Source organism: Oryx dammah, unplaced genomic scaffold (assembly GCF_014754425.2).
Source record: "Oryx dammah isolate SB20612 unplaced genomic scaffold, SCBI_Odam_1.1 HiC_scaffold_6, whole genome shotgun sequence".
NCBI lineage: Eukaryota > Metazoa > Chordata > Mammalia > Artiodactyla > Bovidae > Oryx > Oryx dammah.
In genome coordinates, this window is record NW_024070190.1 from 16,938,636 (window position 1) to 16,951,531 (window position 12,896).

The following is a 12,896-nucleotide window of genomic DNA, read 5'->3' on the forward strand; positions in this document are numbered from 1 at the left end:
CTGTGTGCTTTTGCTTCAGAGTCCTCCAGCTTTTTCATCACCAGGTGAGGCCATCAGAAAACCCCTAAAGTCTATTACAATGGTCCCTTCCCCACCAGGGCACTCAGCAAAGATGTCCTCTGTGGAGTGTCTGCCCAACCCCTGGGCAGCTCTGAGCGTGGTCACATGGACATCTTGTCACTTTGGTGACCGAGTGGCCACCGTTTGCCCTCCATGAGGTCAGAACTCAGGAGGTGGGCTTCTCCTGGAGCTAAGCTGGGGAAGATGTGGTCCCTCTCAATGAAGTCAGCTGCCCCCTTTTAGGACCAACAGGGACTTCTGCCTTGCCTGGAAATTCGAGCCTAAGAATCAAGCTTGGGTCTCACCACTCACCTGCCCGTGTCTCAGCCCTCCAGTCCTCGGTCTTGACGGTCCTGGCATCATTCTATCAGTTAGCTGCCTGGGATCTGAGTTCTCAAGGCATCACGGGGCTTTGGGTGAAGGTGGCAGGGCTGCCACTTTCCACTTGTCTTTGTCCCTTGGGCACATCCTCAAGTTCTCGGTGCATTCCTCATTCAGCAAATGGTGGGGATGGCAGTGCCTGTCTCACAGAGCTCTTGCTCTGAATATTGAATGTATTAATGCAGGTGCTGCCCTCAATGTCTGCCTCAGAGTAAGTGGCCGTTACTTTCCTTTACAAGGCCCGTGGGTCCATCTTAGTCTTCTAGAGCCCATCTTCAGGGACCAAGGTCCAGCTTGTGAGTCACATCTCCTATCTTAAGGTTTCAGGTATAGACTAGAAGAGTGAGCCCCCCTGCAGCACGCTCTGTTATCATCATTCATTCGTTCATCAAATGTCTATTAATGCCTCCTGTGGGCCAGACACCGTGTCAAATGCTGGGGGTTAAGCACTCCACAGGGCGCCACTCAGCCTAGGGGGAAGACCAGCCAGAAGACCCATCAGTGGGTGAACAGCTGAGAAGATCTGGGGACAGTACCCGGCTCACAGCAATGCTATGTAATGTTCTTAAATAAATGGTGTGGTCAGTTACAATGGGTAGGTAGGTACAGCCGCTGTGAAGCACCCAGAGGGGCAGCTAAGCCAGGTGTGGGGTGTCAGGAGAAAATGACACAGAACAAGATGAGGTGAAGAAGGAATAGGGGAGAAGACGGAGCTGGGCAAAGGGTATGGGTCAAGGGCAGCTGGTCCCGGCCTGGGTAGGGAGCTGCAATCAATCAGTCTGGCCAGAGAGAGAGGGTTCTTGGGAGTGAGGAAGAAACTAGAGAGGCAGGCGGGGATCCCAGTGTGGGTCTTAGAAACCATGTTGAAGAGCTGGTTTAACGTACAGCTAAAAAAAACCTGTTAACCTAAAAAAAAAGATCTTTTATAAAATGAATGAAATAAAAAGCAGTCTTCTGATGGGATTAAAAGGATCTGGTTTAACTGAACTCAGTGCACTCTCACTCCTGCTTTGGCAGAGGTTCTGACCTCCCAGCAAAGCTCCTGGACACTGCGGCAACCAGGAACCACCTCTGTTGCTCCAGAGTGTGGTGACCGAGCAGGAGGCTTCCTGTGGCAGACTTCCCCAGACCTACTGGAGTGGACGGCTGGGGCAGGGCCTTGGCCTGAGACCCCCGGCCTGATCTTGGCCAGCAGTTCTGTTCTAACCAGAATTTGGGGCTTTTGTCTTTGCAGATGTTGGGGCCGCTCAAGTGTTAGCAACAGGCAAGCCTGCTAGAGCTGAAACTGGTAGGTGGCTGCCCAGTGGATTCTGGATGCAGGGCTGAGGGGCAGGAGGAGGGACTGAAAATGCATGGACAGGTTGGGCATCCTGGTGCCTGTTTCCTCCGTCATCACGGCACTGGGGCAGTGCTCACCCCGAGACCTGTCTGAGTGGCTAACATGGCTTTATCCTGGGAGTGTGGTACTGAATGGGAGCCTGTCCTCCAAGGGGACATGAGTCATCAGGGCCACCTCTGTCCACTCTCTATGAGATGGGCAGCCCTGCACTGCAGCCGTGAGCCCCCAGATAGCAGGCTTTGCCCTGGCCAGCGCCTCCCTCCACTTGCCCCATCCCAGCCTCTCTCCACCCGAGCTCAGCTCCCCATGCATGGCATGCCTTCCATGTCATCTCCTCTGGGAAGACTGTCAGTTTCCACATCAGCCTACCTCGTCACTTGGCACTCGAGTGAGCTCTTGTCTTCCGCTGCTGACTGCAGGCCCCTCAGGATGGGGTCAGGGACTCATTCACTTGCCGTCAGCACACTCACCAGAGTAGGCAGTCGACATGCACACGGAAGAACTGTGGATGCAGGGATAAGGGAGGATGGCTGCAGGAAGACAGAGAAAGGAGCCACCAGCCACTTGGGAACGATTCCCACCGCTGAAGGGACCAGGGCTGGAGTTCCAGGAGGAGGAGGTGCAGCGTGGCTGGAGGGGTAGGGAAGGAGCATGCTCCCAGGAGACTGGAAAATAGGGCTGGCCTCAGTGGGTTGGGACTTCCCAGGTGGCTCAGTGGTAAAGAATCCGCCTGCTAATGTAGGAGACGTAGGTCCAACCCCTGGGTCATGAAGGTACCTTGGAGGAGGAAATGGCAACCCACTCCAGTGTTCTTGCCTGGGAAATCCCATGGACAGAGGAGGCTGGAGGGCTGCCTTTCGAGAAGCTGTAAAAGAGTTGGAGACACCTGGGCAACGGAACATACATGCACGCAGCAGGTTGGACTACGTGATGTAAAGGTCCAAGCATGTGACTCTGGACTTCACTGTGACGTAAAGGGAGCTGTGGAAGGCTTTTGCTGGGTGATGACTGATTAAAGCCCCTTGTTCAATTCCTCCCCGCCCTCCAGATATCAAATACGCCATCATCGGGACGGCTGTGGGCATCGCCATATCGGCCGGCTTCCTGGCCCTGAAGTTCTGCATGGTCAGGAAGCACATGTTTGATGACGATTCCTCTGACCTGAGAAGCGCAAACGTGGGCTTCAGCGGTAAGGAAACAGTGATGCTCAGGCCTGGCTCTGCCCTTTCCTGAGACAAGACACATTCTGGCCGGTTATCTGGTGTGAGGCTCTGAGGGTAAAACTGGCTATAGAGAGAATAAAAATCATGGATCAAAAAGAAATCCAGTGACCTCTCTGTGTCTCTCTCTGCTTCTGTCTCTCTGTACTTTTCCATTTACTCATTCTTGATATTCTTAAGAATCAGTTTTCTTGGAGAAATGTGGGGAAGGGAGCTGAGCTGGCTTCTGACAGAAATTTCTTTTCTTTTACCCGAATGATGTGATGAGATGGAATCAATCCCAGGAAGTGGTGAGGCTGCTCCTGGCGTGGGTGGGTGGTGGGAGGTGTGGCCAGCACTGATGACCTGAGCCAGATTGCATTTTTTCCCCCATAAATCGCGCAGGCCCTGCACTGAGTGATGCTGAGTGTCTGCTCATGACCCGAGCAGAGCTGGGCTTATGAGCGCCCAGCATGGTTCTCCACACCCTGTCGCAGCTGTGGAGATCTGTGTTCTTGGGTAGATGCTGAACACTCAGTAAGTTTCAGTAGCAAAATACAGCGTTGATTTGCACCCTTGTCTCTCAAGGGGGGACCTGCAAAATCCATCGCCCATATGGCTGCTTAATGGGATGGTAATGCAGCCCCCAGAGGATAGGGAGGAAGGACTCTCACCCTGCCTCTTGAAAATGTGATCATTATCTGTAAAGATATCCAAAAGGGGAGACAGGGCAAGGAGGAGACTGTATCTGGGGGCTTCCAGTGCGTCCAGCTGCACAGGGAACTTAATTGGTCATGGTTCGCTCGCCATTGATTTTGTATCCCTAGGAATAAGGGGAAAGAGAAAATAGTGTCTTCAGCACACTGAGAGGTATCCTAGATCTCCTGCGGGTGAGAGGGCCCAGCATCCTCAGGGAGGGAGAAGGGGAAGAACCACTGGCAGGGGACTGGAGGGTCTATTTGGGAAACCGCAGTCCTCCCCGGGTGCTGAGCTAGGGGGCTCAGGGAGGGACTGGGTAGAGAAGCTTTGACAGTGCTAATGGGGAGGGGGCAGAGCCCTCAGCCCAAGACCACCCCCTCAGTGGCCTCAACCCCAGGAACCTCTCAGCGTTACCCGAGTCCGGTGGGCTCTGACCCCCTCCTGCTGGCCTGGCACCGAGAGAGTGGCACCACCATCACCGTTCCCCCGTCCTAACAGCCTGCTTTCTCTGTTTAGAGACCATTGCACTAAAGAAGAGAACTGCAAGGTAAGGTCATTACCAACTTGTGTCCTCCTCATATTCCCTCCTGTTTCACCCATCCCTCGCCCTTGCCTGACATCCCTGCCCCTCTTCCCACTTTGAAATGCTTCCTAGGGGACCAGGATGCACCCTGGGCTCCCTCTTCTCACACTCCCCTCCTTTGGGCAGCCCTCAAGTGTCATGAGAGTGGGGATCCCACAGGGTATTAAGTAGTCAAGGTAAGCTTGGGCTCTTTTCTGCACTTGTTGGGTAAGACTTTGCCTTATCTCTTGCACAGAGTGCCCCCAGCGGATCGCCCAGCCCCGTGACCATGTCCCCGGCTCCTGCCATGCCCCAGCTGGGAAACTACATATATTCTGCTTCCAGCTTCCCTGCCGCCACCCAGCCACATTGCTCTTCTGTATAGAGCCCTTGTCCTCCAAAGACAATCCTAACTCAGGACCTTTGCGCTTGCTGCTTTGTATCGTATGGAATGCTCTTCACTCAGGTAGCAACAAGCTACTGTGAAGCCCTCTGGGATGAGGCCCTGAGTGAGACCAAGGAGGCAGCCAGTCTCTTGGGGCGGGGTGAAGGTGCAGGCCAGAATCAAGACTCAGTAGCATTTGTTGGAGTGGGGAGGCCCTAGCTGGAGATGCCCTTTGGGAAGCAGGCAGTAGAGCAGGGGTGGACAGTGGGCTGGGTGGAGTGGGGTATGTTGGTGACTACCTTTTTTGAATATGGTAAGTCTGAGGCTTCTGGAGACTTCCTCGTGGAGGAGATGTTCAGTGAGTGACTGGTATTCAGGGCAGAATCTGAGTTGAGATGGGCTGGTGGGCTTTTAGAGAGATGCAAACCACAGTACCCCCCTAGTTCTTCCCTGGGACCTGGGGCTTGGTAAGTACAAGGCAGCATCTCTTGACGAAATGTGTGGATCTATGGGTGAAGGAGAGATGGATGTGTGGCCGCAGTCAGGGGGATGCCCTGGAGATGAGCTGGAAATGGATTTTCTCAATAGTTTCACTTTCTTGAGGCTCTGCTCTCCTTCAGATGTTATGGTGTCTGTCAATAACTTCTGAGGACCTAAAGCCCACTCCAGTATTCTTGCCTGGAGAATCCCATGGACAGAGGAGCCTGGTAGGCTACAGTCCACGGGGTCGCAAAGAGTCAGACATGATTGAGCGACTTCACCTTACCTCACCTTAAAGCTCTTGATGGTGGGGGTGAGGGGACCTGGGAATGTATAGATGAACCCCAGACCCAGAATCTACGTTGCCTTTGGGGCCCAGCTCGTCTCTGTGGTGGGAAGTGTAGGATGGGGTCAGTTTTGGATGGGTGAGCTGTGCCCGTGACGGTGGACTCTGTCCACAGCATGGTCTCAGGGGTCCTCTACTGGGTGGCTGAGGCACCCTGGCATGCGGCTGCAGGCTGCAGTGGCCAGCTCTGGCCCCGTGTCAGGATGATCGAGTGGGCTGGTGGAGGTTCTAACAGAGTGATCTTCTTAACCACCCATGAGCCATGCTATCTTGATCATTCAAACAGCTCACACTCATCGGGGGACACTTTGGGTTAAGGCATCATGCTTTGGAAGCTCCAGTGCCCCTTGGAAGTTCCCAGAACTGGTGTAAACTCTGATTCAGGGACCTCTTAGTCATGGGATTCACAAAATGGAAAGATTTCACAATACCCAATTCTTAATCCTGGTGGCTTTGTACATGCATATGTGCGTGCCTGAGGAGGAAATGTGACGGGCTGTGATGACTCACAGTGAAGGTCTGACACACAGATGCCACTGTGCGAAGATGCTGCTGTGAACAGCACATCACACACCAGTTCAAGAGCATTGAATGGACACTTACTACGGTTTCATGTTCCTTCCTATGATCAGGTCGGAGGAGCATCTGTTTGGTGTATTTGTTGTTTAGTTGCTCAGTTGAGTCTGACTCTTTTGAGACCCCATGGACCATAGCCCACCAGGCTCCTTTGTCCATGGGATTTTCCAGTGGATTGTCATCTCCTTCTCCAGGAGTTTTCCCCAATCCAGGGATTGAACCCGCATCTCCTGCATTAGCAGGTGGATTCGTGACCACTGAGCCACCAGGAAGCCCTTTTGTACATTTGGATGTTCTGAATTATTTTGATACATTGGAGCTGTAGGGGGAAATTTCCATAACCCAGGGGAGGTGGCTGCCATAGTCATTTCACAATAAACAGTGTGGGAGTGAAGTAGAGGAGAAGGGGTGTGAAGGGTGCAGGAGGAAGGCAGGGAAGAGATGAAAGATGGGGGGAGATGGGTGGTTGGGAGTTAATGGCTGGATGGGGGTTCCCCTGCATCTGTTCCCCACCACGCTCAGGGAACTGGCCTCAGCATTATCACACCAGAGCTCTTCTACTGAGAAGGAAGACACAATTCAAATTTCCCAAACTGACACTAGATGGAGTCAGCCTTAGTCGGGAAGCCAATAGACCCGAGGATGGAAACGCAGAGGACGTGCAAGCCATTCTCCTGCAGCAGAATTTTGCCCCTGCTTTTGGTTGTCTAGGAATGACTTAGTAAACATCCTGTCTTCCTGTTTTGCAGGTTGAACCTCAATTTCTCTGAAAGGTGAGTTGTAAGAGTGAGGGATGGCTCATACCGAAAGGAGGGAAGGCAGTCCCCTTCCTGTCCTGTGCAGGCTGGAGGGTCTCCTGCATGACCCCTGCAGGATGGGAGGGGGATTGCTAGGCATGGGCCGGAAGTCGTGGTGTCAGGCTGGCTGTGAGGTCAGGAATCAGCATGTCTTTGGGACACTTGTGGCAAGTCCTAATCTGGCAGTACTTTGGCAAGATTTTAAATGAAGTTGTGGGGGCATTTGCCTCATTAGAGCTGAGAAAACTGGGTTTTAACAGCAAGATGGTTAAATTTTTATCTTATTTGATTTGGTTTTCCAAGACCTTCTCTTTGACAGAAGCCAGTCAGCTGTAGCCAGCTTAAACCATTTGATGAAAAAAAAAAATCCAGAATTTTCTTGGTGTCATCAAGCCATCAGTTTGGCTGAGGTGTCAGATTTTTGATGCTGCTGTGAAGTCTCAGAATAGACTGTGCCTGAGCATATAGGGCAGCCTTTCAGGAAGGGGGGACAGGATCCGAGGTTATGGCTAAAGGAGCTCTGTTCCCAGGAAGGAAGGCATCTCCTTCAGGTTTATCTGATGGTTGGTTCACAGCTCACTTCCCCTAGTCCTGCCTTCCCACACCTCGTGTACCACCCACGTGTTCTCACTGTCCTTCTGGAAAAATCTTCAAAGCCACAGATATGTTGAAAGAGCAGTGCAATAAAACCATCTGCAACCTCCACCTAGATCCATGAATTAACATTTTACTCTGTTTGATTTAACTCTGCATGCATAATTTTTTCTGATTCACTTAAAAAATAGTGTAGATATCATAATATTTACGCATCATGTCATGTATCTCCTGCATAAGCACAATGGTAGGAACGGTAAGAAATGAATGGAAATGGGTAGTAATTCAATAGTATCATCTCTTTCACAGCCTGTATTCAAAATTCTCTGATTGTTTCCCAGATATCTCTTAAAGCTCTATTTTTCCAAGCCAGGAGCCACCGTACTTGATTTTGTCCCTTTCTGGTTTTCCTCGATGTTGCTTTCTCTCCCCACGGCACTGTCAGTCTTGAAGTACTCAAGCTTCTCAAATCGCGGTCTATTTCCTGGGTTTGTTTCCTCCTGAGCAGGTTCAGATTGAGAATTTTGTCATGATCACTGCAGAGGTGATATTGGGCACATATCTTTCAGTGTGCTGCTCAGGAGTCATGTGACTCCAGGCTCTCTGTTAGTGACACTGCTTTTAAGTGGTTGGCTAAGGAAGTGACAGCTAGATCTCTCCTGGTAGAGAGAAATCCCTCGTTTGCAATGAGTAAATCATCTAAGGGGTGGGACTTTGAGACCGTGGGAACACCCTGACCCAAGTAATTCTTCACCCAGTGGTTTTACATTTGTTTGTGGCCTGTGTTTGAATAGTTATTGCATTGAGCATCATAAAGTACTGAGTTTCTAATTCCAGCATTCCTTCTACATTTAATAGCTGGCATTCTTCTCATTTCTTGAACGTTATTCCTAAGGATTTCAATGCATTGTAATTCATCACCGTCATGAATCTCTTTGATGTTTAAACTGTCCCAAGTTATCAGTAAAAATCAATTCCTGGTGGCTTTAGACCAGATTCCAGTAGTCACTGAGAATGTCATAGACTTCTGAAATTACACAGTGTTCCGGGCTCACCTTACACTGTTCCTGCTCAGACTTGGAATCACGCATTTCCCCTGGATTCAGGTTTTCCTACCCCCTCCCGCACCCTCCTGCTTTTCTTTAACATGGCGTCGTTTTTAGAAACCAAGATCTGAGCACAACGGGCGTTTCTGACTCCTGAGGCATCGTCACTTGGAGACCTTCTCAGTGGACAGTCAGCACATGCCTATTTACCAGGATACATCAAGAACTCAGCATCACAACATTCTTCTTAAGGTTTCCTCATTCCATATTTCTATTTTGCCTCCTCTAAAGTGAAAGCCCTGTTTCCCAACCATATAAATATGTTTTATCCATTTGCTCTATCCTATAATACACACAAAATACGTACTTTAAGAATTACAATACTGTACAACTACAAACTCACTTAAAAACTTCTTTGCTGTTCTTTGTTCTTAGAATTTAGCCCTCCATGTGTACAGAGCATTGTGTTCAAGTTGAATTAATTATTTTCTCAGTGTGGTTATGCTATCAATTTGATATATAGTTAGAGATATTTGTTTCAGTGTATATGCTGGTTTTTAATTTCTTAATCTTTGTATTTTAATTTTATTTTTTGAGTATGTGAAACACATGTATAGTTTTAAACTAAAAACGTGTAAATAGGTAAACTTAGAGACGTTCTGCTCTCCTGTCCACTGCACCCTGCTCCTACCCACTGCTTTGAGGTAATTCATTTCAACAGTTCCTGTTTTACCTTCCCTGTGTTCCTTTTACAAAATTATGTTTAATTAAAAGATGTGCATATGTACAATTTTTATAAAATTGGATAAATATTTATATATGCATATATATATTGTTCTGGTTCTTGTTTATTTTTATTTGGAGCTCTGATTCATCTGGTATGGTGCATGGTATGAGATATGACCCAATTATATCTTTTACCCAAGTGGCAATCTAGTTATCTCAATATCAATTTTCAAAATCACTGTCTTTTCCCCAGTATTTTATTTGCCTCCTTTATCACGTTCAAAGCTCTCACGCAGAGCTGCACTGTCTCTAGACTCACATTATTCTCAGTGGCGTCTGTGATTATTCTTGTGCCATCATCACACTCTTTCTTGTGGCTACTTCGCGTATCTCCTGATGTGGCCGGTCCCCACACACCTTGCTATTTCAGTCTAGCTATTCCTGAGTATGTGTTTTCCATATAACCTTTGCAGCCAGCTTCAGAATTCAGCTACAGAAACAAACATCTTGCTATTTTTATTGGACTTGCATTATGTTTACACATTAAATTGAAGACAATTGACTTTTTGAGGATATTATCCTTCACTGACACAAATATATGCTTTTCACAAGTCTGTTTTTGTGCATCTCAGGAGAGTTTTCAGATTTTACTCTTATGGATTTTCCACATTTCTTATTAAGTTTACTTCTAAATATTTCATGTTTTTGTTGCTTTAGTAAACGGAATTTCCCATCATGTCTCCTACTTGGCCATTGATTTGGGATATTAACATGATAGCAGCTGACATATTGAATGCTTTTATTGTTTTTTTTATTTTACTCTTGATCTCCTTGAGTTTTCATCATATTATGTCACCTGCCAAAATGGAGATCTTCTCTTCCAACAAGCCTCTAATTGTTTTCTCCTCTCTGATTGTACTGGCTAAAATCACCAGGGTTAAATAATAGTGGAAACAGTGAGTATCTTTGTCTTTTGCCTGACCTTTGTGAGAAGTTCTCTAGTGGTTTTCATTGAGTAAGATGTTAGATTCAGGGCTAAAGTACACGTTTTATCACCTTAAGGAAGCGCACCAGTTCCTATTTTACTGAGTCTTCCCCCACACCCCAGGAGTTTGTGTGGCGTTTGCTTAAAAGACTTTTCAGCATTAGCAGCCATTAACTTATCCTCAGGAGACATTCTCTGGGATGGTCCCAGGAAAACGAGGACACAGAGGCACCCTTGTTACTACTTCACTTTTTTGCGTCTCTCCTTGTCGATCTGTATGGTTTTGGAGGATGGGGTGGAAAATTGGATTTAGGCAGCCACTAATAATCCTAGAGTCTCCAAAAGTCTCCTTGTCTTTCTTTTGGTACCTAGCTCAGGTCTGGGTATTAATGAGTCTTCCAGATGGCTCTTTTTCTTTCCAGAAATGCACATGTGATTGAGCTCTGAGTGAGCAGCCTCTTCAGGAGGGCACTCTGGACAGCTACTCATTGGAGACAGCTTGAGTTTGAGCATCCAAAGCTGGTGATGGACCTTCACATGGAACTCAGAATACAGAGCAAATAGACTTACAGAATCTACAGCGCCTCTGTCCTGAAAGAAAACAGTGCTTCTCTTCTGCAAGGAGCTGGCTGCCTAAAGGGACGTAAGAGCACACTTTTGAGCAGTAAGAAAGTTTGAAAGTCGATACACGCTCCCTGCCTGTCCTTGTTTCCGTTGTCAGAGTTGTTCACGCTTCATGATGACATTGTGTCCGTGGCTCCTACCAGTAGCAAGCGGCTCATGGAATGAGAACCGAACTCAAGACACAGCTTCTTAGCACCACAGTCTGCCAAGAGGTGAACAGCCTTGTCTAAAACTGTTGGCCTCAACTTCTTAGCTGTCAGAAGAATCCATCTGTCAACATTCAAGGGAACTGAAAGGTGAAAACCTTGGGGCAGGCTCCATTTCTATAAATGACTGGGAGACCTTCCAAAAGAAGGGATGCAGGCTGGGCTGGAGTGGGAGAAAGGGGTCTGACAGCTGTGGAATGGCCCCACAGCTCTGCAGCTTTCAAATGATGGTACCAAGAAAAGATGGAGAGAGAAAGCAGCTGCCATGGCTAGTAGCGAGCTATACCAAAGCAAGTGATTAGCGTTATGCTTATAGAATTGTTTGCAGTGACTATGCCAATGTCTGTACCTCATCATGGAGGACACAGCTGGAAGAGACATAAAGCCAAGGCTGCATGACGCAGGCCCCATTCACATTTCTCTCCCCTTAATATTAACCCTGGGTTTCTGGGCTGCATTAAGGAATACTCTTTGCCTTTTCATTCAGTAGAAATCCAGGTGGCTACATGGATGGGTTCTCCTTAGATTAGGTTACTCACTTTGTGTGTGGTAAAAGATGAGTTATATTTCAAAACAAAGCGCTGTGTTGTAATAATTTGCCTGAACTCCCAGGGCATCTTTTATCTGACTTGATAACAATGTAGTTCATTAGCAGCCTTGGTTAACTGATAACCTAAAGCGGTAATGCGATACTCATAAGCAATTTTCTGTGTGTTAGAATAAACCATCTTGTAAGGTATCTGATAATTGATTTGCTTCTTTTAGCAGCATTTTAATTAAGACAGCTGGTTGGGAACTGAAGGTGAATGCGTCTAGATTCTCAGTAATCATTGTAATATCTATAAACTCAATAGAATGTCGGGTCCTTCCCCTCAGCCCACATCAGGACATATTTTCCTAGCACCACTCCCAGCCTCCAGTTTTGTTTGAGTCCCACCCAGAGTGTCCTGTGTGAGGAACACAGAGAAGTATGCTGAAGACTGGTGCTTTCTCCTCGTCTTCTAATGGCAGACATGCTGTGGGAAGCAGATGGGGTGGGGGTTCCAGGCAATTGGTTTCCTTGGCTTATACCCCAATTCCAAGCTCAGTGACTTCCTTCTGTAGCAGTCCTACTGGAAGCCGTTTTTGACAGCCCCTCTTCATGGAAGCAGCTCCTGGGGATAGAGGTGCCAATGGGCAGAAACTCTTGGATATGTTTTTGAAGCAGCCACAGGAAGTTATCGTGTCTGTAGGCCCAATGTCCTGAGTGAGAGCCATTTCTCTTGTCCTATGCTGTGGTTTGGGACCAGAGGCCAAGGACTAGGATAAACTCTGCCCTCCCAGCCCAGTAGGCTCTGAGTCCCCCAGAACACATGCAGATTCCAGATGGCCCATCTCAACAGGCAGAACATCCTGCCCAAAGGAGAAGCGACAGATAAGACTCACATACCTGTGGGTGGAGTGAGCTGCAGATCTCAGCAACCAGACAGGACCTAAAGGCACAGCTGTGGTTTGCTGCCTGTGAGACTCAGTACCTGGAGGAGAAGGTAAGATGGGAAAGAGTTATCTGGCAAAATCAACAAATTACAAATATGTATCCATCTCTATGGGCTTCTCAGGTGCCTCAGTGGTTACGGGTTCTACCCCTGGGTCAGGAAGATCCCCTGGAGGAAGAAATGGCAACCCGCTCCAGCATTCTTGCCAGAATAAGCCCACAGACAAAGGAGCCTGGCCGGCTATGGTCCATGAGGCCACAAAGAGTCAGACACGACTCGGCGACTAAACAGGCACACATCAATCTCTGTATCTTCAAGCTAAAAATATATTTTACATAGAATCTAGAAATTAAAATAAGCATAAAAATAAAATAAATATGTGCATATATTCTTCTCTGTGTGTTAGAAGTATGCAT

At 48.1% G+C, this 12,896-nt stretch overlaps 1 protein-coding gene across 1 annotated transcript; it reads left to right on the forward strand.

Moving 5' to 3' along the window:
* The first annotated feature begins 1,032 nt into the window (after positions 1-1,032).
* Positions 1,033-11,749, forward strand: TMEM273 (transmembrane protein 273). Its single transcript, XM_040242129.1, has 6 exons — positions 1,033-1,036; positions 1,676-1,729; positions 2,829-2,969; positions 4,195-4,225; positions 6,777-6,800; positions 10,598-11,749. The coding sequence occupies exons 1-6, from the start codon at positions 1,033-1,035 to the stop codon at positions 10,620-10,622; spliced, it is 279 nt and encodes a 92-aa protein (XP_040098063.1). The 3' UTR covers positions 10,623-11,749.
* The last annotated feature ends 1,147 nt before the right edge of the window (positions 11,750-12,896 follow it).